This window comes from Wolffia australiana, chromosome 2 (assembly GCF_029677425.1).
Source record: "Wolffia australiana isolate 7733 chromosome 2, ASM2967742v1".
Taxonomy (NCBI): Eukaryota; Viridiplantae; Streptophyta; class Magnoliopsida; order Alismatales; family Araceae; genus Wolffia; species Wolffia australiana.
Genome location: NC_135836.1, coordinates 23,906,094 through 23,931,093, shown reverse-complemented (window position 1 = coordinate 23,931,093; position 25,000 = coordinate 23,906,094). Strand labels below are relative to the sequence as shown.

The following is a 25,000-nucleotide window of genomic DNA, read 5'->3' as shown; positions in this document are numbered from 1 at the left end:
GCTGTACTGATGAATCTATATGAAATTTTTCGTCGTTTCTTTGTGCTTCATGGGTCTACGGAAACGAGAAGAAATACAGGAACAGGGAAGAGATTAAACAAAGAGCTAAAAATTCTCATGCTTTTCAGAAATAGTCAAGGAAGGATTCCAGAAATGATGAGCTGGATAGATGGATCTAGTTGAAATCTTCTCGTCGTTTGTTTGTGGTTCATGGCTGTACAGAAGCGTGCAAAATCGTAGAAAAGCGAAATGATAAACGAGAGAGCAAACGAATATCATGCTTTTCGGAAATGGGCAAAGATTTGAAGAAAAGACGAGCCGGACAGATGAATCAAGTTGATATATTTTCGTCGTTTCTTTGTGATTCGTGGGTCCACAGAAATTTGCAAAATTTTAGAAAAGCGAAATGATTAACTAAAGAGCAAACGAATGTCATGCTTTTTACAAATGGGAAATTTGCAACATTTTCGCCGTTTCGTTGTGATTCTTGGGTCCAAAGAAATGTGTAAAATCCTCGAAAAGCGGAACGATTAACCAAAGAGCAGACGAATGTCATGCTTTTCAGAAATGGGCAAGGAAGATTTGAAAGAATGAAGAGATAGACAGATGAATCAGGTTGAAATATTTTCGTCGTTTCTTTGTGATTCGTGAGTCCACGGAACGCGCAGAAAACCTCGGAAAGTGAAACGATTAGTCAAAGTGGTTAAAAATCTCACGATTTTCAGAAATGGGTAAGGAAGATTTCAAGAAAGGATGAGCTGGACAGATGAAATAACTGAAATCTTGGTCGTTTCTTTGTGCTTCATGGATCTACAGAACCGCGGAGAATGCAGGAACATGCAGAGATTAAACGAAGAGCTAAAATTCTCATGATTTTCAGAAATAGACAATGAAAATTTCACGAAATGATGAGCTAGACAGATGACTCAAGTTGGAACATTGATCATCGCTTTTTAATTCATGGGTCTACAGAAACGCACAGAAATCCTAGGAAAGGGAAATGATTAACTAAAGAGCTAAAAAATCTCATCTTTTCAGAAAACTTTAGAAATGGGCAAATATAATCCGCAATACAAAATAGTATTTTCCAAGGGGAAAATAGGCACAACCAAGAAGCGAATGCTGCTGCCGGGGGGAGCGGAAGACGGCCGAAGAAACTGCAGACCAGTGCAGTGTAGCCATTCTTGCAGGCAGCTGAAATGGCGCTTCAGGAGAGAAATGGAGAGTGAGAAGAGCCAGAGAAGAGAAACCTTAACAGTGGAGAGTATAGAGAGAGAGGGAGAAAGAAAGAAAGAGAAGAAATGGGTGAACCCCGGCAGAGAGGTGTGTCCAAACCAAGACCACTCAAGATACTGCTGATCTCTGAATGGATTGACTGGCCTTCAATTTCCTGAGTTATTTTTTTTCCTTTTTTGCAGATGTTCTTGATTAGGGGACTTAACTACTCGTCACTAGGGTTCTACAGTCCCGGTCCGGTCCCGGTTCTAAACCAGGGCCTAAACCTTATTTGAACTTCGGTCTCGTCCAGTCCTGGTCCAAGATGGCAAACCTTGCTTGTCATTAGTCTTTAAACATGTGTTCTAAATCGTCATATTTAAATGATATTCACAAAAGACATTAAATTGTATTGAATAATAGAAATATTCAATCCCACTCCTATGATAAGTATGGTTGATCCTATAGAAATTGTTCGTTGAATTGATTTTTATGAATCCATTAATAATATTGCACCTAAATGTTAATGAAGTTGATTCATATCATGATAATGTAAATGGTTCTTATACTTCGTACACAAAATAGACACACAAGATGGGCTTTGTGCTTTTACAATGTCTTAATGGATCTCTAATCATAGGATACAAATTATTCTTAGTTTATATAGAAGTTCAAAAAAGTGATTGTATGGTCAAAATAGGATCATCTATCCTCAATTTAATGGGAGCTTAACTCAAAGAATAAGTTATAGTTAAATCCTTAGCCAAGTTAGTAATAATATTGGACCATATGTTCTTTAATGATTTCTGCCACCTATTAGTACTGACAAGAATGAGCTATTGCGGTTTGACAGTTAAATGTATCCTAATCCAGTTAGGGAATCTCCTGTGAATGAAAGATTATACATGCACAACAAATAATGATGGTAAAAATTTTGTGATATAATTAACACTCTCATCTGTATTTTTTATTAGTGTGAAATGTAGCTTAGCACCTCACGCATTGGAAACTCAATCATATATCGCATAAAATCAATCATTGACTAGCTAATCTATATGCTAATATACTAAATTGATAAGTTTGGTTGATTAAGGTTATTACACTATTTTAGTTATTCACTAGATGATACATGGGTCTCGATGGACATACACATGAGATTTTTTAACATTAGTGAATATACTCAAATTTTAAGGACTTTTATGAGAAGTTTCTAACATATTAAAAATGGGGAGGGCACCCATGTTTTGGTGTCCATTCAAGACAAACCTGGGGTCCCTTCTTGTGCTCTATCAAAATCATGTATTTCTAGTAAGATTGGATGGATAATATACTCTCTAGGATTTCAAATAGCGTTGTTCAATGGAACAATGATGATATCTGAAGCTCTGAATATCTCATGGTTGTGTCTAGAGACCAGAAAAAGCTTTTAGAGACTTGTTCGACAAATTTAATGATAGCAGAATATATAAAATGAAACCAAAATCAAAATTCAATTATGATAACATTTTACTTTGGTATTAATTTATGAATTTCACATCGTTAATTCAATCATCTAACACAAGAGGACAGGTAGGATAAATAAAATTTTATTTAAGTTTTAGCATAGTTTACTAAACTTATCCCAAATAATTCAAGAAAATTTTGAGATATTGATAAAAAAACTATTTTTATAAAATTTTACCACTAAATATCCAAACCCAAATTGAGAAATATTTAATTTATTTATAAGAGAGTCGGAAATGAAAAACTATCTTGGTTACCAGGGAAAATCAACAAGCCAATGATGGACATCTAGTCCACACTGATTCATCTCCATCACATAACCCTCAATTCAAGCTGAATGTATCTTTCGTCAAACTAAGAATTCATGTGATCTTGAAGAATAAAAATGTGTAAATACCAACTTTTATATGAATCCAAAATGACACTTGACTGTGTCAATGTTTCACAAGGTCTGATTCTTTTGGAGTATATCACCAATCAAAAGAGAGATGAGCAGAAGGTGTTGAGTATTGAGGATTGTATGTGCATGTTTGAATATAATAATACATGAAAACTTTATCATGTTATTAAGTTGAAAGTGTTATCATGGCCTGGTATCCATCAGTCATGTACTCCACTTGCCTTAAAAGGGGGTAGATTTGATTCAACTTTGTAACCATTGTTTTAAGTCGATTGAAGCCCCACAGTCTACTAAGTTGGCTTTCAGGCTGTTATAACAATCCAATCAGGATAAAACTATTTACAATACAACATTGATGTTGAAATGTTTTGCAAAACTCCCAAATATATAAAAAAACTCATTAATGAAGGATAATAACATAGTAATAATTTATTTTATTTATGGTACTACTTCTGAATTTTAAAACTCTTAGATTCATATAAAAATATGAATTGATAAGTATGAATGAAACATATGTTGACATAAATAATTTATACACCTGTAACCACATTTACTCATCATAATTTTATGTCAAAATATTATTCATCGTAATCTGATTTATTTTTTTCAGGATTAATTAATTTTTCATAACTTATCTTATCTCTTCCCAAACCAAAGATGACCCTTTCAATTCATGTGTCTCTCACGTTCCATTTATGAATTTATGGGACTTGCAGATATTTAAATGCAATGAGCCTACCCTCTTTTTTCTGTTCGGATTGAAAGATATCAAATTTTGTCCTATAAAATACCAGACTATTTTTGGATGACTCGTCTGACTTGAAAAGAAATCCTTAATGGTCATTGCCATGTATCCCCATTTGATTCAAACAAATGGCAACCAATCGCAACTTTGGGAATGATTAACATAGATGAGGATTGCAAAAAGGTGTCATCATGACATCACAAATTGGCGTGTCGTAATGGCCAATGATATGCTCACACAAGTGACTTTTTTTATTTGTAGGTGATGTGGACTGTTACGATCTACTCCCTCTAGTAAGCCTCGCCAAGGGCATTATCATCTTTCTCATTCCTTCTTGTATTTCCCTTAAAATATGTAGCCCTTCTCGTTGGAGGGCAGGATGATGAGTTTACAAGTTGTTTTCTCTCACTAGCTTCTCTCTCCATCGACGGTGTCCACTCCATCAAGCCCATTCCCTCCAACAACATCCATTTGTGCTGCTCCTCCATCCTCCTTGTCCCCTTGGTGTTGTCCATTCCGTCCAGGCCAGCCCGTTCACAATACAATTCCTGCAAGGAATGTATCATGGAAATAACATACCAGATTGAAAAACTCATCAAGTGGAAGAACATACCAGTTGAATCAGTGACATGTGAGCGTGACTCAGATTGGTGGCAATACGAGGACTTGATGCGGGCTTATGAAGTAGCGCAGTTGGCGTCGACGAGGGCGTCGACAAGTTCAAACGGCGGGGCATGTAAGGCCCCAAAGTATGCGGTATTCTTGGACAGAGGCCTGCGTGCTAATTATGGGGGCATGCCCGTGTTTTGGACTCACGATTTGGAGACCGAGTCCTCTTGTACAACACCACAACACACACTATGGTTGGCGATGCTCGACCTTGATATTTTTTGCCATCACCCTTATGGTGCATGTGCCTGTCGGTGCTTAGGCATGGCGGATCAGGGAAGGCCTATGTGTGTTGGGCGCACGTGCCACGGAGGCCGCCCATGGGGGTTAAGCACTGAGCGTGTGCGGGGGACGCGTAGGCTAGGTAGTAGTGCCGGGGAGCTGGGCGTGGAGTTGTGTGGGTAAGTCATGCGGCTGCGTGCGCACATCGTTTGTGCGAGACGCGGGGTAGGATGCATTTTGCCAAAAGTCTAAGGCATTGGCGCACAGAGAATGCCAAGACGGCGCGTGTGCTTGGCGCCCCCACGAGTAGCATTGGGCGCGCAGCGCCAAGCATCAGGCACCGAGCACAGCGGCATCCAGGCGGACCGTGCGCGGTTAGTGTCAACGCGGGTGCTGGTGGCATGTGGAGCGTCAAGGCTGGGATGGGCCGCATAGGGCCGAGTAACATGCCCACAAGAGCGCGGTGCCTGGCTGGGGGGCACGCGTATAGCGCTGGGTCGACAAGTGCACACGCGAAGCAGTGGGCCTCAAGACGCTAGAGCCATAGTACATAGGTGTGTGGTGCCTTGTCTCGTTACTTCGGTATCGTCCCTTTTCTCCCCCCATGTATTGTCCACGACTATGATGTAATATCATTACTTTATTAATGCAATGATCCTATTCCCCGATGGGGCTGCATCCCCACCCTCTCCTCTAACCCCTTCTATGTGTACTTAAGTTTTTGCCAAGGCTTCCTCTACAATTGATCAAGGCCGCTCAGTGTTCCGCTACAACGATATGGAATTTAAAAATTCTGAATCTCCACCATATCACTAGCTCCATTCCGAACTATCAGCAGCATTCATCATCATCACACTTCCTATACCCCATCGCTATCACATCCCTTGTTCTATTGTCCACAAAAAATCATATACAATAAATCATTAAACAATAGATAGAGTGGGAGGAAGCAGAGTGGGGATGAAGTAAAGATCACATTTTTACATGGTACAAACATTCATCCCACGAAGATATCACAAGTGAAACCTTCATGCCACGAAAATTTGGGACATGTTTGGAAGAATTCCATAAAGCCTACAACTATTGAGAATGAGAGGAGTCGTCGAGTTGTTCAAAGTCTCATCCAGTAAATATCCTTCCATGTCTGGCGCCAAATTTATAGAAGATATGCATCTTGTGTGCACTAATGGATGGATGGATATATAAAGCTCACATGTATGTGAGAAAGTGTAAAAAGTCAGACATGGAGGTTTTTATTTGCTTGAAGGTTAATTAGAATAAATAAAATAACGATAAACTTTGGACATGTATCAGAATGAATGATGAGAACATTTGGTGGGTATGTGTGTTTATCGGTGTGTGAGTGATATTGCGAGGGAGAGGGGTGAGGAAGAGAGAGATAGGAGGGGAGAAAGAAAATGTGGGAGAAGTTAGAGAGAGATTGACTTCGCATGTTAGATAGAGTGAGCGAGGCAGAGAGATGAAGAGACATCACCTTCTTTCTCCCATGAGAGATTCAGTTGACAAACATATATGGTATTTATGAGGCTTTATTCTTGGACTGAATCACATAATTATTTTTTAACTTGTCGGGCTCAAATTTATATTCTAATAATACTCCATGAATTTCTCGAGATCCTTAAATTTGACACTGACGTACTTTGATGTTCTGATTCTTTCTTGTGTAGCATTTAAATCATCGCATAGAACAACACATGCCAGCCATTAAATATCTTGTAAAGGTAAACTTCTGTCATAACTGATGTTCATATATATAAATCGTACATATAATTTTATTCTTTCATGGATATTCTTAATTAAAACATTTATATGTTCATCTAGTCATGTACTGAAAAGAGAGTTTTAATTATTATTTCCTTAGTTTATTTCATCAGTCAGAGAATTGTATAAAAACATACTTTCTAATTACCAAACCTCATCTCTTTATAATGCTATCCATATTTGTTTCAAATATCCAAGGCCGGCACGCGCCAGATTCGAATATGGCTCCTAGCTAGGTATTTGACTGTGTGACAACTATGTATGCAAAATTAAGATGGATCAATATATAAATCTCGAACTCACCGCACTTATTCAATCCAATAAATCAAACTTTCTCTTAAATGTGTCCAACCTCATCTCTTTATAATGCTATCCATATTTGTTTCAAATATCCAAGGCCCATTTCGTAGTATCCCTGTACTAGTTGCAATCTGGTCCAATACTATTCAACTATAAATTTATAAATAAAGAACTTATGGAAATTTGATTTATTTATTTTGTTTGAATATCAAAATGAATTTAAAATTTATTAGGTTTCAAACTCACCATTTCAAATACCCTTATGTAAAAATATCCAAATAAAATGTCCTCATTTTAATTCATAAGTATCTTAATTCAATCAAATTAGACTCATCAGGTAATAAATATACTTTCTGTAAAGTCCCTAATCCCGACTGTAAGAATACTTTAATCTTAATAAGATTATCTTAAATATGTAACAAAAATACCATGACTCGTTAAGCATACCATATCAATATTAATAAGAATACAATTTTCTACCTAGTAGAAATCAATATATGTCAACTCAAATTATATTATAGGTCGCCTTGCAATTCATAACCTATATAGTAATAACCGTGCATGTAAGAAGTGATGAAATTTGAACTAACGTATTTAAATTTTCTGATACTTCTTTACTTTATTTAATTACTTCACCTCGTACTTTTACGGTATTTACCACACTATATTACATGGATCATTATGATAAAAACTCAAGAAGATAATACTATTCAATGAAAATTTTATTATCTGGTGTAGAAACTCATCCAGGAATCCCTGAATATCTTTCATTTTTTCTTATTCATCATTGATCCAATCTTTTTTATATGAACATTATTATTGACCATCCTAAATACGATCATTTTATAAAGTGAACATAAAAACACGACCAAATAAAAATGTGAATGTTAATAAGATATCCTGGGTTTGAGATGACAATTTTTATACATGGTTTATTATTCCTTCCCCAGATGGATAAAAAGTTCTCTTTGAAATCCTAATTATGTTAGCCTCCCTTTTCTTTTTTCTTAGGATAGATAAATAAATTAATCTTCATTGCCAATTAGCAGGTAATAGTTTACAATAATGCTAACAAAATCATTGGTATTCAATTGATGATCATGATCAATACCAATAGTCTCACTATATTTTCGTCTGTTTAGTTTCAACGTTTAAATACCATTGCCATTTTGTCATGTGTTAAACTACCATATTTATTCTTGAAGATATATAATAATGTTTCATGCATGTGAACAAATGCAAAAAATTTCAAAGTGAACATATATTTACTTTATCTATAAATATTTTAAATACATGCTATAAGTCTTCTAGACGATACAACTCAAATTTCACTCCAAAAGAATACCCATTAAATTATAGAGCAAACTACGGATGAATTTCCTGCTTACAATGTCGATGGATACAATTTTAATTCGATAACATATTCAGGGATTTGTCTGAATATGTAAACTAATACATGCGTCTTGACCTCATCATTTTACTAGTCAGAATGAGTCTAATTTATTTTAAACTGATTAATGATAGCTGTCATACTCATTTTCTAAAAAAATGATCTAAAATTAAAGGTTTGGCCATGCTAAAACGTTTCGGTTTTTTAAAATCACTGTAGATCATTTTTTTTCATGACTGAAGATTAAGGTACTTGGCCATAATATTAAAATAAATATTTACCTTTAAGACTGATGACATTTAGAAATTACTCTAACAATTTTAATCCAAAATATTTTTATTTTTCTTCATCATTTAAAATCATAAGATGGTATGGACTTACTCTCCTGAGTTTATAAGGTCAAAATGAGTTGACACAATGGTCAAAGAGTCCATTCAGACTTTCAAATAAAGCACCATGTTGAACAATCATAAAAAGTACAATTAATGTATTTTATGACAAGCGAGCCTTCAATCTTCATAAAATTATATGGTTTACCACGAAGTTAAAAAACCCAAAAGTGTTTAACATGTTTTATCATGCAAAAAACTCAAAATGAGCTGACCACAGGTTGAATTGTCCATTCACAGTTCAAGCAACAGAGCAATAAATAAACAATCTAGCTCGGAATAGAGAAAAAATCATCAAAATACGCTAACTTGGGCATTCCTATAATATTAAAAAACTGTTCAATATGCGACGGCAGATTGAAACAACCACAACCAACACTTTTTATTACAAATCATGCTGCTGATAAACTCTTTACTCATCAATAGATTTTAAGCATCTGTAACTCGATATCCAAAATCATTATTTGACCATGAAAAATTCAAAATAAAGATATACATGTATGAAAAGAGAAAGCCGGATTATCACAAATTATAAATCCTTACTGCATCCAGTAAAGTCAAGCGAAAAGAAATAGAGATAACCATATGTCCTCACGTCAGTCTTATTCTCAGTGGGACAGCCAATCAAGATAACGATATTATTGGCTAAATAAAGGACCCAACAATGACTAAATTATTATAATATTGACTGTTTGGACTCAAACTCTCTCACGTACGATGAAACAAGTTAACATCTCTCTCACACCAGCCAGGCGTGGGACCCACGATTTACGTGTCGCCATCGCATCCGTCCAAATTATTGCTTCCCCATCTAAGCCACCTATCTGTACAGTGGGCCCTGCCGTGATTGAATTCGATGGACGAGACGAACGAACTGGACGTCCTGTCCCGTCATCAGTTGGTGTCTATGTCGTCATCCTCAGATGAGTTTAATGTGTATTTTATTGTTCTATTTTGCTTTAAAAATGCCATTTTTGAACTATGCGTCTCCTCCGTCCCGTCCCGTCACGGGTATCGTCGGGGATCTGCAGTTGTCGACCTCAGATGACGAGTTTATCATTTGTATTTTATCGGTCGATTTTGTTTAAAAATTCCAAGTTTTTATTCACAAGATCATGGAAATTCAGAGAAAAATATCAAGCTGGGGATTTGGTCTCTCCGAGAAATTGCAACGTCATCCGGGCAGCCATGAAAGACGAATGCCATCTATAATGATTTCGTCATCTGTCCTTCCGTCGTCCAGACGAACATGCAGCGTGTCACCAGGGTAGGGATTGTCAAACGTCATCCGTCATGTCACACGTCACCGTGCGGACACGTGACGGTGACGGTGACGGAATGCATAGGGCGTGACGGTGACGCAGGACGGGCTGTACGTGACGGCGACGGATACCCCGGACGCGTGACATGATGACAGGTCTGTCACTGATGACGACCGTGACGGATTAACATAGTAAAATAAATATTATAGATAATAACATAGTAACATAAATATTATTATATTTCGACTATGCTTATTAACATACTACAAATTAATATTATTATTACTGTCACCGGTGACGGTGACGGCGTCACGGTGACAGTGACATGATGGAATGAGGAAGAAGGGACGCGTGACGAGTCCGTGATGGTGACATGACGGAATGAGGAAGAAGGAACGCCTGACGAGACGGTGATGTGACGAACATTTAGTCTCGTCACCGTTCGTCACGCATCGTCATCCGTCCCGTCACGTCCAGGGCGTCACGTCCTGGACATGCCGTTCCCTATACCAGGGATCGGGATCATCATTATCAGACAACTGAGTTTAGTATTTGAATTCAATGGTCAATTTAGATGCCACATTTTGATTCACAAGATCACAGAAACATTCTCTCACGATGACGAAGACGCCGTTATCGTAATCTCGTCATCCGTCCTCCCATGAGACGCCAAAAACGCGTCCCTCCAGAAAAATACAATATTTTAATCCCATACTCGAGGGGGGCGGCTCCACACTAAAGTAAAGGTTTAAGAATATAGTGGCATATGCCGTAAATAACGGAAATCCGAGGGGTATTTAACAATGTCTCTGCTTTGATGGTCTCGGCCGTCGATCTAGAAGATCGTCTTCTTCGACGGTCTAACCACCGCTTCTCCAGTTCTCCTCGTCGGATCTTCCTCTCCCTCTTCCACTACTTGTTCTTCCCTGTTCTTCGTCTGGATCGTCGATCTCGCTGCGAGATCTCGGCATTGGTGGAGGAATCGGAGGCTACCGGATCGGAGATTTCGTCCTCCAGCGGAGGAAGTGGCTGTTTGGAACCCTAATTCGGCGAATCTCGCGCCGTCTCCGCCGGAATGGAGGCGGCGCTGGAGATGGCGCGGTCCAAGGACACCAAGGAGAGAATGGCCGGAGTGGAGCGCCTCCATGAACTGCTGGAAGCGTCCAGGAAGAGCCTCTCCGCCGCGGACGTCGCCTCCTTGGTCGATTGCTGCATGGATCTCCTCAAGGATAACAATTTCAGAGTCTCTCAGGGCGGATTGCAGGCGCTGTCGTCCGCTGCTGTTCTTTCCGGAGAACACCTTAAGCTGCATTTCAATGGCCTCGTTCCCGCCGTGGTGGAGCGGCTGGGAGACGGGAAGCAGCCTGTTAGGGATGCGGCTCGTCAGCTTCTGATCACTCTGATGGAGGTCGATCTTGTTTTAAGCTGGATTTTCGATCTGTTTTTTTTGGTTGATTCTGCTTTCTTCTGATTTGTTTCCTTCTCTTCCGTTTTATTCTCCGATTTCATAGCTCAGCAGCTGCTTGGTTGTCGCGTGCTGTTGCTTCCTGTTTTTACCATTCAATCGAGAGTTTGTTATAGAGTGTCAAATATGCAGACCATACTGTTTCCTTTCTATATATCTCTTCTTAATCAAACTCTTGAAGTAGTAATCTGTGTCTTGATTCCTTTCTATTGCGCAAAACATATAGGCAGCATGAACAGTGTATACAATAATTTTACTGCTCAAAATGTAGGTTATGAAAATTTTGCTGGCGAAATCCAGTCCAACCATATCACTAGTTTGTTGCTTTGCGTGTTTCTTGGCTATACACCAGCTGCTTGGTTGTCGCATGCTGTTACTTCCTGTTTTTACCATTCAATCCAGAGTTTGTTATAGTGTGTCAAACATGCAGAGCGTAGTGTTTCCTTTCTGTATCTCTTTTCTTTGTGGAACTCTTGAAGTAGTAATCTGTGTCTTGATTCCTTTCTATTGAACAAAACATGTAGGCAGCATGAACAGTGTATACAATAATTTTACTGCTCAAAATGTAGGTTATGGAAATTTTGGTGGCGAAATCCAGTCCAACCATATCACTATTTTGTTGCTTTGCGTGTTTCTTGGCTATACACCAGCTGCTTGGTTGTCGCATGCTGTTACTTCCTGTTTTTGCCATTTAATCGAGAGTTTGTTATAGTGTGTCAAACATGCAGAGCGTAGTGTTTCCTTTCTGTATCTCTTTTCTTTGTCAAACTCTTGAAGTAGTCATCTGTGTTTTGATTCCTTTCTATTGAGCAAAACATCTAGGCAGCATGAACAGTGTGTACAATAATTTTACTGCTCAAAATGTTGGTTATGAAAATTTTGGTGGCGAAATCCAGTTCAACCATATCACTAGTTTGTTGCTTTGCGTGTTTCTTTGCTATACCCCTATTTCCTCCTTTTCACTTTCCAGTATCGGCTCTCTCGGAGACGCGACCAGGGTCGCGGTCCTGGAGGTTCCAATTTCATATGTACTGGAAAAGGATATAATTTTTTAGGAAAAATACCACTAGTATTAGTTAGTTCCTTTCCCATGAATCAACTAAGGTCTTGCTAACGTTGTAGATTGCTATTGGCTTCTTCTCCACCCTTTGACAAAAGGCTGCCCTCACTGTCTCATACATCACTCAATTATTCTTCTGGACCAGGTTTCTTCACCGACTATTATTGTTGAAAGAGCTGGAAGCTATGCCTGGAACCACAAAAGTTGGAGAGTACGCGAGGAGTTTGTGCGAACTGTTAGCACGGCGATCGGCCTTTTCGCCTCTACCGAGCTTACTCTTCAGCGTGTTCTTCTTCCTCCGGTGATCTTATCGTCTCCGTGTAAAACTTTACATAACATGGTACAAATCTCCATGCCTATGATTTATCGTTTTTTATGTTTCACCAGGTGCTGCAGCTGATGAATGACTCAAACTACGGTGTTCGTGAGGCTGCTGCTTCATGCGTCGAGGTCCGCGTTTGAGCTTATCTTATCAGACTTGATACAAAACATATGACTGTTCTCTGACCATGATACCAGAAATATTTACTGTTTGAATGACTTTTGCTTTGTAAAAAACAAAATTCCTTACCCATCGAATTCGATCTCAGTTAAATCATGCCGCCTTCGTTTCAAATATGCTCACCTGCTGGGGTTCAATTACTAATTTATATTTCCATTTTTCCGATTCCAGGAGATTTATTTGCAGATTGGTCCACAATTTCATGATGAATTGCAACGACAGCATCTTCCTCCCCTGATGGTAATGTCATATTTCATCTATAGCATAATGCTTGATGGTTATGCTTCTCTTACAATTGATGGGGTGTCATATCGATACAGTTGAAAGAGATCAACTACCGACTGGAGAAGCTGGAACCAAAGTTACGTCAAACAGACAGCTCGGCTCATTTGATACCTTCGGAAGTGAAACCTTCCTTGCATAACCCCAAAAAGAGCAGCCAAAAAGCTAAACCAGCTCCACGGGAAACTAGTCTTTATTCTGGTAATTCCTATGAATATCAAATTATCGCGGCACAAAATAATCGTCGGAAGTTTTCAAATGATAGTGAATTGGTTGTTGCGTTTAAAAACATAGTCGAGAACGGTGGGTTTATACTTTCCACATTTTCGGGTTGATCACCGATTCCGGGTGATCTTCCCTTTTCCTCTCAGAAAAAATACTTCACATATTTTTTCGTCGGGTCATCATGGTGATGCTCATTATTGTGATTTAGTCTTTGTAACTGATACTTGTTTTCTCCGTTGAAATAAAGAAGCGATAAAAAAAATCCAATGATGATCACTTCACTATTCTGGCCTATTTATTCTGTCCTTATGAGTGATGATATCACTGTCTTTTTTTGGCGTCAGGGGAAGCTGATTCTGCAGAAAATCCGGTAGACCCTATTTCAGTGCACTCAGACAGAGAATTAGTCCGAGAAATCGAGAAAATTTCGTTGTCTTTAGTTCCAGATAAGGATTGGTCAATTAGAATTGCCGCTATGCAGAGAATCGAAGGACTTGTCTTGGGAGGTTAGTATCGAGGAATGTTTTTTGAATGATCTGCCGTTTCCACTTGCTAACTTGAGACGAAATCTTTTCAACTGAAGCATTTATTTTTGGTCACTAATCATCTACAGGGGCTGTAGACTTCCCATCCTTTCCGGTGCTGTTGAGGCAACTTATCACTCCTCTCAGCGCTCAACTTAGTGACAGACGTTCTAGCGTTGTAAAACAGGTGCGTGAATACGGCAGTCCGTCTCCACGATTAAGTATGAAAAAAATATCCGGCTGTATTCATCTTGAGACATTCTAGAATTCCGATTTTCTTAATGTCTTTGATGGTCGTTTGTTTAAATGCCGGAGTAATTGTACCTCTTTTTTCTAACTGTCATGCAAAACAAGAAAAGCAACTTGTGCAATGAAAAGGAAACTCCTGCCTTTTGTTGACTTGGGATGACCCGTATAAATAAATATAGGTTACAGAGTAGTGGGTTTGGCCGAGTTCTAATTCTAAAGAAGATCCACTAATTCAATGGGTCTTTTTGTCATTTGAATTTAAATATATGTTACAGCGTATTGGGCTTGACCAATTTCTAATGCTTAAGAAGATGCACTATCCGAATGGATCATATTAAGACTATCCTTTTAAATATGGCGAAAAAATGGCTTAAAAGGAATATTATTCCAAGAAAGAATCACATGAAGTTAAATGTAAGAAGAGAAATAAGCACTTATCTCTGTTCATGCCAATTGTTGTACTGTATTCTTATTCCAGGCCTGCCATCTTCTCAACTTCTTGTCAAAAGAACTGCTGGGAGATTTTGAGGCTTGCGCGGAGATGTTTATTCCGGTAATTAGTGCTTTCTGATGATTTCCATAATGCGTTCGTTCAATGGTCACGGTCCTGTATGGTTTTTCTTCATTTCAGGTGATCTTTAAGCTTGTTGTGATTACAGTACTTGTGATCGCCGAGTCTGCCGACAACTGCATAAAAACGGTATGAAAATGGAGCCCATCTTCCTTTCGCTGGAGTTCCCCGACGTCGTATTATACTTAATTTTATGAAATATTTTCAGATGCTTCGTAACTGTAAAGTTGCTCGTGTTCTTCCTCGAATCATTGATAGCGCAAAAAACGACAGAAGCTCAATCCTTCGTGCCAGGTAAAAAGAGAGCCGAGACATTCTCGGACTATTTGAACCATTGGTGCTGACTGATGTCACTTTTCTCTTTGGGCAGATGTTGTGAGTACGCGTTATTGATCTTGGAGTACTGGGCGGATGCTCCAGAGATTCAGCGATCTGCCGATCTTTACGAGGATCTTATCAAGTGTTGTGTGGCCGATGCAATGAGCGAGGTAAACCATCAACAGAATAATTTTGAATATTTATTTTCCATAATTTTGGGGTGGGTTGTCATAGGTACGCGCCATTGCGAGAACTTGCTACAAGATGTTTGCCAAAACCTGGCCTGAGCGTTCTCGGCGCCTGTTCTTATCTTTTGATCCAGCTATTCAGAGGGTGCTAATCCGATCACATTTATCCCTACTTTTATTAAAGCTCGTTGTCTGACGTTTATAGTTTTCTTATTAGATGATCAATGAAGATGGAGGCATTCAGAAGCGGTACATTTCCCCGTCAGTGCGCGAGAGAGTGGCGCCACTGGCACGTGCCTCGACTATCAGTATTCCGTCTGGTCTACCGGGGTATGGTACGTCTGCTATTGTGGCCATGGACAGAAGTGTGAGTATCAGTTCGGGGTCGAATCTCTCATATGGTGGCAACATGCACCTGGCCCAATCAAAACCCATCGGGAAGCCGGAAAGAAGCCTCGAGAACGTGCTTCACTCTAGCAAGCAGAAGGTCTCCGCCATTGAAAGCTTACTTCGGGGCGTGAGTCTATCGGACAGCCACAGTCTATCAACTCGCTCTGGTAGCCTGGATCTAGGTATTTGTTAACTGGAACCTTGACGTTAAATACCTTTTCATTTGATCTAAACAGTGGCATCTTTCCTCCTAGCGCAGGAGTTGACCCGCCGTCATCTCGGGACCCACCGTTTCCATCTGCGGTGCTCTCGTCAACAAATCTCTCGCTTCAGAGCTCTATGCTGGCAGATCAGAGTGCAGCCAACCCCGGCCGAGCCAATGCTCGCAGCTCCGGGTCATTCTTAAGTGACCTCATCTCCCAAAATCAAAGTGCAAGAGAACAAGGTAAAGCGCTGGGTCATTCTGATGCCTTGCCCTCTCTGTCAGCGCCGTACTTGGCAAGAAGGTACTCCGAAAGACCCCGCGAGGAGGCCCCTACTTTTTCTGAAGACAGCAGCGAAATGAGAACTGCTCGGCGGCTGCCTTCTTCTTTGCATGCCGAGAAGCTGCACCTCAACATGCCTTTCAAGGAAACTCACGACTATGTCCCCAATTTCCAGAGGCCGCTGCTTCGAAAGCAGGCGACCGGTAGAGCCTCGGCGAGCAACAGGAACACCACGGTAGATGATATCCAGCTCTCGGCCGGAGAGATGGGACCGTACGTCGGCGGGCCGGCAACGCTCACTGATGCCCTCACAGAAGGTCTGAGCCCCAACTCTGACTGGATGGCCAGAGTCTCCACCTTCAACTACCTGCAGATGCTGTTGAAGCAAGGACCGAGGGGGGTTCAAGAGATTTGCCAGCAGTTTGATAAGGTTATGAAGCTGTTCTTCCAGCACTTGGACGATCCCCATCACAAGGTCGCCCAAGCCGCGCTGTCCACTCTGGCCGAGATCATCCCGCCGTGCCGAAAGCCCTTCGAGAGCTACCTCGAGCGGGTTCTGCCGCACGTTTTCTCCAGGCTGATTGACCCCAAGGAGCTGGTTCGCAGGCCCTGCTCCACCACCCTAGAGACGGTCAGCAAGTCCTATGCCATAGACTCTCTGCTGCCGGCCTTGCTCCGTTCCCTGGACGAGCAGCGGTCGCCCAAGGCGAAGCTGGCCGTGATTCAATACGCCAACAGCTCCTTCAACAAGCATGGCGCGAATCCAGACGGCTCGAGCAGCGGCGGGCTGGTTAAACTGTGGCTGGCCAAGTTGCTGCCGCTTGTGAGTGACAAGAACACCAAGCTCAAGGAAGCGGCGGCGACTGGCATCATATCCGTGTACACCCACTTCGATTCCACTGCGGTGCTGAACTTCATCACCAGCTTGGCCATAGAAGAGCAGAACTTTCTCCGGCGCGCGCTGAAGCAGTACACGCCTCGCATTGAGGTTGACCTGATGAACTTTCTCCAGAGCAAGAAGGAGAGGCAGCGGCCAAAGTCGTTTTACGACCAGTCTGACGGCGTCGGGTCTTCTGATGATGGTTACGGCGGGGGCGGAATGTCGAAGAAGGGCCAGCTTTTCGGAAGGTATTCTTCGGGATCTATGGACATGGACAGCATCAGGAAGTGGGGTTCTCTTCAGGACACCGCCCACGGCTGTAATTCTTCGGCGTCGGCACTGACGATCTCGGACGAGGGTCCAGCGCATCTGTACCGGACCCATGATCAGATCTCCCCGGCGAAGATAGACGTGGGCGTTGACTCTATGGTCTCTGCGTTGACTCCGCGGACAGATGTCAGTAGAATGCTGAGTCTGAATGGGGACAATGGGCATGCAGATTCGGAACATGGTAGCCAGGAGAAGCTACACTTCCCCATTAGAAGCGGTTCCAAGTCGGCTGCAGGGCCGAGCATCCCTCAGCTGCTTCACCAGGTAATAAACTAACCGTGTGAGGATTTTCATCCATAAAAAATCTTCGGCGGCGGCGGCGTCGTCGTCGTCATCAACATCATCATGTTTTCCTCATTTTTCTTTCTTTATTGGTACCAGATCTGCAATGGGAGTCCTGATACTACGAGTGAAGCAAAGAGAGACGCCCTGCAGCAGCTGACAGAAGCCTCCAAGTCCAATGAGCAGTCTGTGTGGCCAAAGGTTTGTGATGATCTTGCGGAATCGTGATGAGATCTTCCTTGCATTTAATTATTCTGGTGTGCTAACTCTTCGCACAATTTCAGTACTTTAATCAGATATTAACGGCCGTTCTTGAAGCGCTGGACGATCCCGATTCTTCCAACAAGGAGCTTGTCCTGTCGCTCATAGTGGAAATGCTTGATCATCAGGTCGGTCCGCAGATGAACTGAACTTATAAAATCATTAAAAAACTAATGCCGTGATCTGATTCGCGCGCGTGCAGAAAGATGCGATGGAGGACTCGGTAGAGATTGTAATCGAGAAACTTCTCCATGCGGCGAAGGACAGCACTGCGAAGGTTAAAAAAAGGTCTTGCCATTAATAAATGTTTAGGCCCCCCCGGCTGACATGTGACTTTCAGGCATCGAGTGAGGCTCAGCAAAGTCTGTCGATTATACTGTCCAAATACGATCCTTACAGATGCCTCTCCGTAAGTCCACCGTTTCATATCATTTCTTCATTTATTCCGCTGTATTTTACGAGCATGTTTTTTCAATTTATCACCGAGGCTCCCGAGTAAAGAAGCGGTCATCATGAAGAAATGAAAGTTCTAGTTTTTTGCCGCTTGTGTAGGTTGTTGTTCCTCTCCTGGTCAGTGAAGATGAGAAGATACTAGTAACCTGCATCAACTGTCTGACGAAGGTAGAAAAACCTCCTTTTTTTGCGCATTTTCGTTTTTTTTTTGTTCAGACTGGCTAAAGAAAAAAAAAAAAGAAGCAGAATAAAGTGAGATCCTCTAATTTTTAATCTCTTATTTCCAGCTTGTTGGGCGACTATCACAGGAAGAGCTGATGGCGCAGCTTCCCTCCTTTTTGCCCGCGCTCTTCGACGCTTTCGGCAACCAGAGCGCCGACGTTCGCAAGGTTTAATTTTTTTTCTTTTTCTAAAAAAAAAAAAATTAATGCCTTGTTTCTACGGTTTAATGACGCGGCTGAAAAATATTACTCCAGACGGTGGTCTTCTGCCTGGTGGACATCTACATAATGCTGGGGAAGGCGTTCCTGCCGTACCTGGAGGGCCTGAACAGCACGCAGCTGCGGCTGGTGACCATCTACGCCAACCGGATCTCCCAGGCCCGCTCAGGATCCGCTATCAACGCCAACCAAGGCTGATCCTCGCTCGTCTATTTTTTTGTAATATTCTCCTTCGCATAGGGCATTCCCTTGTCTCTCATGCCCTAGTTAAATCCCGTCCGGATGATACCGAACAGTTCACCTTTTTAATGCTATTATTGAAAATTTTTGAGGCATCGAGCAGCTATTCCAATAAACACCGTCCTCGACTTAGGTTCCACAATTTACGGACTAGAGAGCAATAAGTAAATATATAAAAAAAGGACGGCCAGGGGAAAGGGGCGGTGAAACCGTGAAAGAGAGGGATTTTTATAATAAGGGAAGACTGAAGAGAGGGTGGGTGGGGCAGGGGCAAATCTAGCGCGTGAGAGGGAGGGGGGGGTAGCGTTATCCGGGAAGGGGGATAACGTTGCGGACGTGGCGAGAGGGGAGTGGTTGGGGGAAGTGCTGTGGCGGTGTGGGAGAGCGGTCAGCCAGTCTGGATTTATTTAGGGGATCAATAGCGGAAACGTAGCAGATGCCACGTTGCCGGTGGAGGATAAAGAGGAAGAGCGGAGCAAGGGAGGAGGAGAGCGGATAGCAGCCCAGCCCAGCCAGTCCGAACCTCTACCGGAGCTTGATTGCGATGGCCAGCATGGCTTCGGCAGCCGCCGGTTTCCTTCTTTCGCCCGCCGTGGGCGCCGCCGGCGCCGCCGCCAGCTCGCGCCCCGCCTCCGTCTTCTTCCCGCGGAGCGGGAGGAGAAGCCTCGCCGTGCGCGCCGAGGAGGCCTCCGCCCCCGCCCCCGCCGCCGCCGCCGACGCCGACGCCGCCGCCAAGCCCGCCGCCCCCAAGCCTCCCCCGATTGGACCCAAGAGGGGCGCCAAGGCAAGCCTCTCTATCTCCGGACGGATGACGTTACGTCTTCCGTCCGTCACCTTTCCCGTCATCCGTTCCGCTCACCCCCTCAAAGCAGAAGAGAACTGCAGACCCGGTGACGGATGACGGTCGGAAATATCCTACCGTCTTTCATATCTCTATCTATCTATCTATCCGCCGCCACATCACTGAGTTTTTTATGTGTGGTTTCCATATTCCCTTATCTCTCTCTATCTCTTTGCTGTACGTCATCCGTTCCGTTCACCCCTCAAAACGGAAGAAAACTGCAGACCCGGTGACGGATGACGGTCGGAAATATCCTTCCATCTGTCATATATCTCTCTCTATCTATATCCTCTACCACATCACTGTGTTCTCGATGTGTGGTTTCCGTACTCCCTTATCTCTCTCTATCTCTTTGCTTCACGTCATCCGTTCCGTTCACCCCAAAATGGAAGAAAACTGCAGACCCGGTGACGGATGACGGTCGGAAATATCCTTCCGTCTGTCATATATATATATATATTTCTTTCTATCTATATCCTCTGCCACACCACTGTGTTCTTGATGTGTGATTTCCATACTCCCTTATCTCACTCTCCTTATCTCTCTCTGCTTTGCGTCATCCGTTCCGTTCACCCTCCAAAACGGAAGAAAACTGCAGACTTGGTGACGGATGACGGTCTGAAAAATGTCTATATCTCTCTCTATCTATCTACTGCCACATCATTGTGTTCTTGATGTGTGGTTTTCTATATTCCCTTGTATATATATATCTCTCTCTATCCCCTGCATTTGGTTATATTTCTACCTATTGTTTCTCTTACAAATTATCGTTTTTGGTTCTGTGGCAGGTGAAGATCCTCAGGAGGGAATCCTACTGGTTCAACGATGTTGGATCTGTGGTCACTGTTGACCAGGTGATGCATCTCTCTCTCTTGATGTAGCCTTCCTCCATCGATCTTCAGACTTTTGGTAGAGAGATAAGATAGATGGACGGCTTTATGATGTCATCTTAGTCCATCCGCATTCTTCTAACATTGGTCTAAGATCCATGGAGAGAGAGTGAGGAAACTGAATGTATTTCTCGTTTCATCTCTCTTTGTGTTTGTCGCTTCATCTGTTTTTCTCTATCTCATACTGTTTGTAACTTGGTTGCAGTCGACGGAGAGATAGATACTGTAGAAGTTGGTCTGATCCATCTCTTAACAGCTTTATGACTTCCTCTCCATCCATTTATCATCTCAATCCATCCACATTCTTATGACTTAGGTCTAAGATCCATGGAGAGAATATGATAAAACCATCTTTCATCTCTTCCTATAGAGAGAGAGAGATGGGGAATCTGATCTCATTCTCTGTATTTCTCTTTCTGAAACTTCTTGTAACTTGGTTGCATCTCTAAACAGTAGAATCTGGTCTTATCCATCTCTAAACAGCCTTATGATTTCTTCTCAATCCATACAGAATCTCCTAACTTATGTCTAAGATCCATGGAGAGAGTGCGAGGAAACCAAATAAATTTCTCCGCCCATCTTTCCTTGTGTTTACCTATCAATCTCTCATCTCTTCCTAGAGAGAGAGAGATGGGGAATCCGATCTCTTTCTCTGTATTTCTCTTTCTGAAACTTCTTGTAACTTGGTTGCATCTCTAAACAGTAGAATCTGGTCTTTTCCATCTCTAAACAGCCTTATGATTTCTTCTCAACTCATACACAATCTACTAACTTGTGTCTAAGATCCATGGAGAGAATGTGAGGAAACCAAAAAATATCAATCTTTCATCTCTTCCTAGAGAGAGAGATGGGGAATCTGATCTCATTCTCTGCTTATCTCAATCTCAAACTGCTTATCACTTTTGTTGCAGGATCCCAAGACCCGCTACCCAGTTGTGGTTCGGTTCAACAGGGTCAACTACGCCAACGTATCCACCAACAACTACGCTTTGGATGAGGTCCAGGAGGTGAAATGAGTGGTCGCCTCGGGCGGCTGAGATTTCTTAAGTGTTTGGGGACTTTTCATTGGGAATTTGTATAAATACCCTTCTATGTAAGCTGTTCTCTTCACCAATCTTTAGTTACAATCCCGCTTTCTTTCGTTTTTTGGGTCCATGACCCCCAATTTTCCAACAGTTGGTGAGTTTTTTGTCATCTCCAATAAATTCCTTAAAAGGCTTTCCTAGGTTCCGATTTCTGAAAGTAGGTTATCTTCGAGGAATCTAACTTGAATTTTCCTTTGAATGATTCTTACTGGTTTTTTTACTTTAATCGGAAGAAAAGAACAGGAGCAAGGTTATAGTACCTTATATCTCTGAATCGCACGATTTTCGGTCTCCAGGATGACCCAATTGCGTCGATCAATTGCCTAACATGTGCAGTTCTGAGTGTTGAAGCTTAGACAAATCAGCTTTGCTGGTTTGTTTTCGGTTCGCCCTTCCCTGGCAAAACGGTAGATAGTATTAGTAGCAAGAAAAAGGCATAATTGAACATCGGATTGATACAAAGTCCTAGTTTTGTTCTCTATTGTCTTCCTCATTTTTATAAACTCATTGAACTTTCAGATATAAACATATGTCGAAACAAAATTTCCTTGAGTGTTCTTCTATATCCTTTAACGTGAACTATACCACAAACTCAGTCAAAGAAGGACATAGAAAAGCACCGATCTGCAATGAATTAGTTGACTTTCATCTAAAGAAATGAGATGGGTTTAATAATCCCACGCAGGAGCAGAGATCTGAGCCGATTAATTCTTTAAAGATTGAGATCTGAACATGTTTGTTCTCAAACTGAGATAATAAAGAGTTAAGATTAATCGATATGTGGCGTTACTCTATCGACTCTACAGTTTTCGCAAAAGCGAAAGATTTTGGTGAAGAACAGTCGGTTAGCGATTGGGGGCGACAGTCCTGAAATAATTAACTAAGAAGAGAGTGTGTCCATCGCGAATGATCAAATGATCATCTCTATGTTTATCTTCGAATCCGTACGCTTAACACGCGTCCGCCGACAGTCTATCGGTACAATAAGAAACTCAAAATAAATGTAGACTTCAAGGTGAATCGAAATACAACTTACTTGACAGGGTGAAGAATGAAGCATCAAAGCTTCATGGAATGAAGACGGTGGCGGATGCAGAGAAGGGAACCGTCTCATCAGATCATCATGGAATTCCAACATTTTCAAACGATCGCTCAATATTACAGAAGTCTGATGTTAAAATCTCAAATTCCATGATGTCCTCCCCTGTTCATATAACAAAGGAGAACATGAAATTTTCTCACACAAGTTGATAACCACATCATTGTGCCGCGCATGTACCCTCCAGAATCCCTACCTTTTATAAAATCACTCGATTTGACGAAGCCTGAACGAAGAACAAACCAGAATTTCGTCTCTAGCATGAAATAAACCAAATGATAATATAGAATTTTCTCACACAAATAGATATCCACATCATTCTGCCACGCATCTCCCCGCCAGAATTCCAACATTTTGTTATGGTCGCTCGATTTTGACGAAGCCTGAACCAAGATCAAACAAGAATTTCTTTTCACACATCATCCTCCCCTGTCCTGCACTCTAACACGAAGTAGATCGAATGAGAACATGGAACTTTCTCCCACAAGTAGATATCCACATCATTCTGCCGCGCATCTCCCCAGAATTCCAACATTTTGATTAATAATCGCTCGATTTTGACGAATCCTGAACCAAGGTCAAACCAGAATTTCCTTTCGCACATCATCCTCCCCTGTCCTGCACTCTAACACGGAGTAGATCGAACGAGAACATGGAATTTTCTAGCACAAGTAGATATCCACATCATTCTGCCGCCCATCTCGCCATAATCCCAACATTTGACAAACAATCGCTCAATTTTGACGAATCCTGAACCAAGATCAAGCCAGAATTTCCTCTCGCACGTCACTTCTTCCGTTACCTTCCTGTCCTGCACTATTTATAGGAAAGAGATATCAAGGATGAGAGATCGGACGGTCCAGAACCCCCGATCCGGGCAGTTAGAATCGGGATACCATCACAAAAGCTAATGGACCACCTCTGTCTACGTGGTGCAATCTCAACCGTCCATGTGACGTTTTCAGCGGCTACGATGAACTCGGAGTTCTGGTGGTTATGACGGGAAGAATGAAGAGAAGCAGCTGGGAAGAAGGTCAGTGGAGAAGAGGAAGATGGCCGTCGGAGTCGACCGATTCTCAATGGCGGGTAATTCTTGCATAGTTTCTTGTTCTTCTCGAGGATTTCAAATCGAATGCGTTGTAATTGGCCGCGGAAAGAGATTTTCTTCATCTTCTATGCCCCCGCCCCTTCTGCGAGGGACCGGCATCCGTTTGCTTTCATCGACTCTGAGCACAAGGAAATTGAGACGGAAGATCGCCCGTATAACGTGCTTCGCTTCGAATCAACCGTCTCCATCGGATATTAGGTCAGTAGATATGCTTCCGTTTGTCTTTTTTTACTCCTCTGGATAGCTTGATTTGATAATTGAGGTTAGAGAAGAGTGAAAGATCTGTGGAGGAGACCGTGGGAATGAAGAAAAACTAGAATTTCATATTTAATTCGGAGATCGAGCTCACCAATGGAAACCAGCAACCGTTCTTTCGGAATTTTGAATTTTATTTCCATCGACTGAATGATGGGCTGAAGCAGGGGTGTCTCTAGCTTTTAATCGCTCTATATTTTCTATTGAACTACTTCTGATCGGTGCAACTTTAACTTGGAACATTTCTAACATTGGCATTCATCCGAGATGATCCAATATTTGAGATATTATTATATCCCCTCGTTAAACTTAGAATGAGAATAGCTACGCAATTTCATGACCAGCTCAGTATTATACTCAGGTAAACCATTTTACTGAATGGTTGCAAAATTGTGCTTGCAATTTTAAGGCTCTTAAGCCCTCACGAGTTTTCTCGGACCATTTCTGAACAATGAAAGTTAACCTTGGGACATTTCTTAACGATCTATTCATCCGAGATGATCCAAAGCTTTTTGAGACATTATTAGATCTCCACATCAAATTTAGAATAAGAATAGCTGCACATTTTGGTGAACAATTCAGTATGATATTTCTGGCAACCCTTTTCCTAAAGGATTGCTATATTATCTTTCTCTAGCCGGGCAATAATTTTCGTTATAGATCTATAATTGAAAGAATCTGATGATTTCAACATGGATTG

At 41.7% G+C, this 25,000-nt stretch overlaps 4 protein-coding genes across 4 annotated transcripts in view; 3 read left to right on the top strand and 1 right to left on the bottom strand.

Moving 5' to 3' along the window:
• Positions 1-1,338, bottom strand: part of PSB28 (photosystem II reaction center PSB28 protein) — a 2,135-nt gene extending 797 nt beyond the window's left edge. Inside the window, exon 1 of the mRNA XM_078571601.1 lies at positions 1,110-1,338. Coding sequence (XP_078427727.1) covers positions 1,110-1,182 — 73 coding nt within the window. The 5' untranslated portion in view covers positions 1,183-1,338. The remainder of the gene's footprint in view (positions 1-1,109) is intronic.
• Positions 1,339-10,714: 9,376 nt separating this feature from the next.
• Positions 10,715-19,117, top strand: CLASP (CLIP-associated protein). Its single transcript, XM_078571595.1, has 21 exons — positions 10,715-11,285; positions 12,548-12,703; positions 12,790-12,852; positions 13,076-13,144; positions 13,225-13,387; positions 13,756-13,917; positions 14,025-14,122; positions 14,663-14,737; positions 14,816-14,884; positions 14,964-15,049; positions 15,126-15,243; positions 15,308-15,406; positions 15,479-15,833; positions 15,911-17,610; positions 17,728-17,829; positions 17,913-18,017; positions 18,092-18,166; positions 18,230-18,298; positions 18,442-18,510; positions 18,630-18,731; positions 18,819-19,117. Exons 1-21 carry the CDS (start codon positions 10,953-10,955, stop codon positions 18,978-18,980), a joined length of 4,230 nt encoding a protein of 1,409 aa, XP_078427721.1. The 5' UTR covers positions 10,715-10,952; the 3' UTR covers positions 18,981-19,117.
• A 330-nt stretch (positions 19,118-19,447) lies between these two features.
• On the top strand, positions 19,448-21,897 carry PSAE-1 (Photosystem I reaction centre subunit IV / PsaE protein). The gene is made up of 3 exons (XM_078571600.1): positions 19,448-19,806; positions 20,652-20,717; positions 21,665-21,897. The coding sequence occupies exons 1-3, from the start codon at positions 19,567-19,569 to the stop codon at positions 21,767-21,769; spliced, it is 411 nt and encodes a 136-aa protein (XP_078427726.1). The 5' UTR covers positions 19,448-19,566; the 3' UTR covers positions 21,770-21,897.
• Positions 21,898-23,745: 1,848 nt separating this feature from the next.
• LOC144700173 (LOW PSII ACCUMULATION-like protein) overlaps positions 23,746-25,000 on the top strand; it is a 2,902-nt gene continuing 1,647 nt past the window's right edge. The window contains exon 1 of the mRNA XM_078571599.1: positions 23,746-24,243. Coding sequence (XP_078427725.1) covers positions 23,990-24,243 — 254 coding nt within the window. The 5' untranslated portion in view covers positions 23,746-23,989. The remainder of the gene's footprint in view (positions 24,244-25,000) is intronic.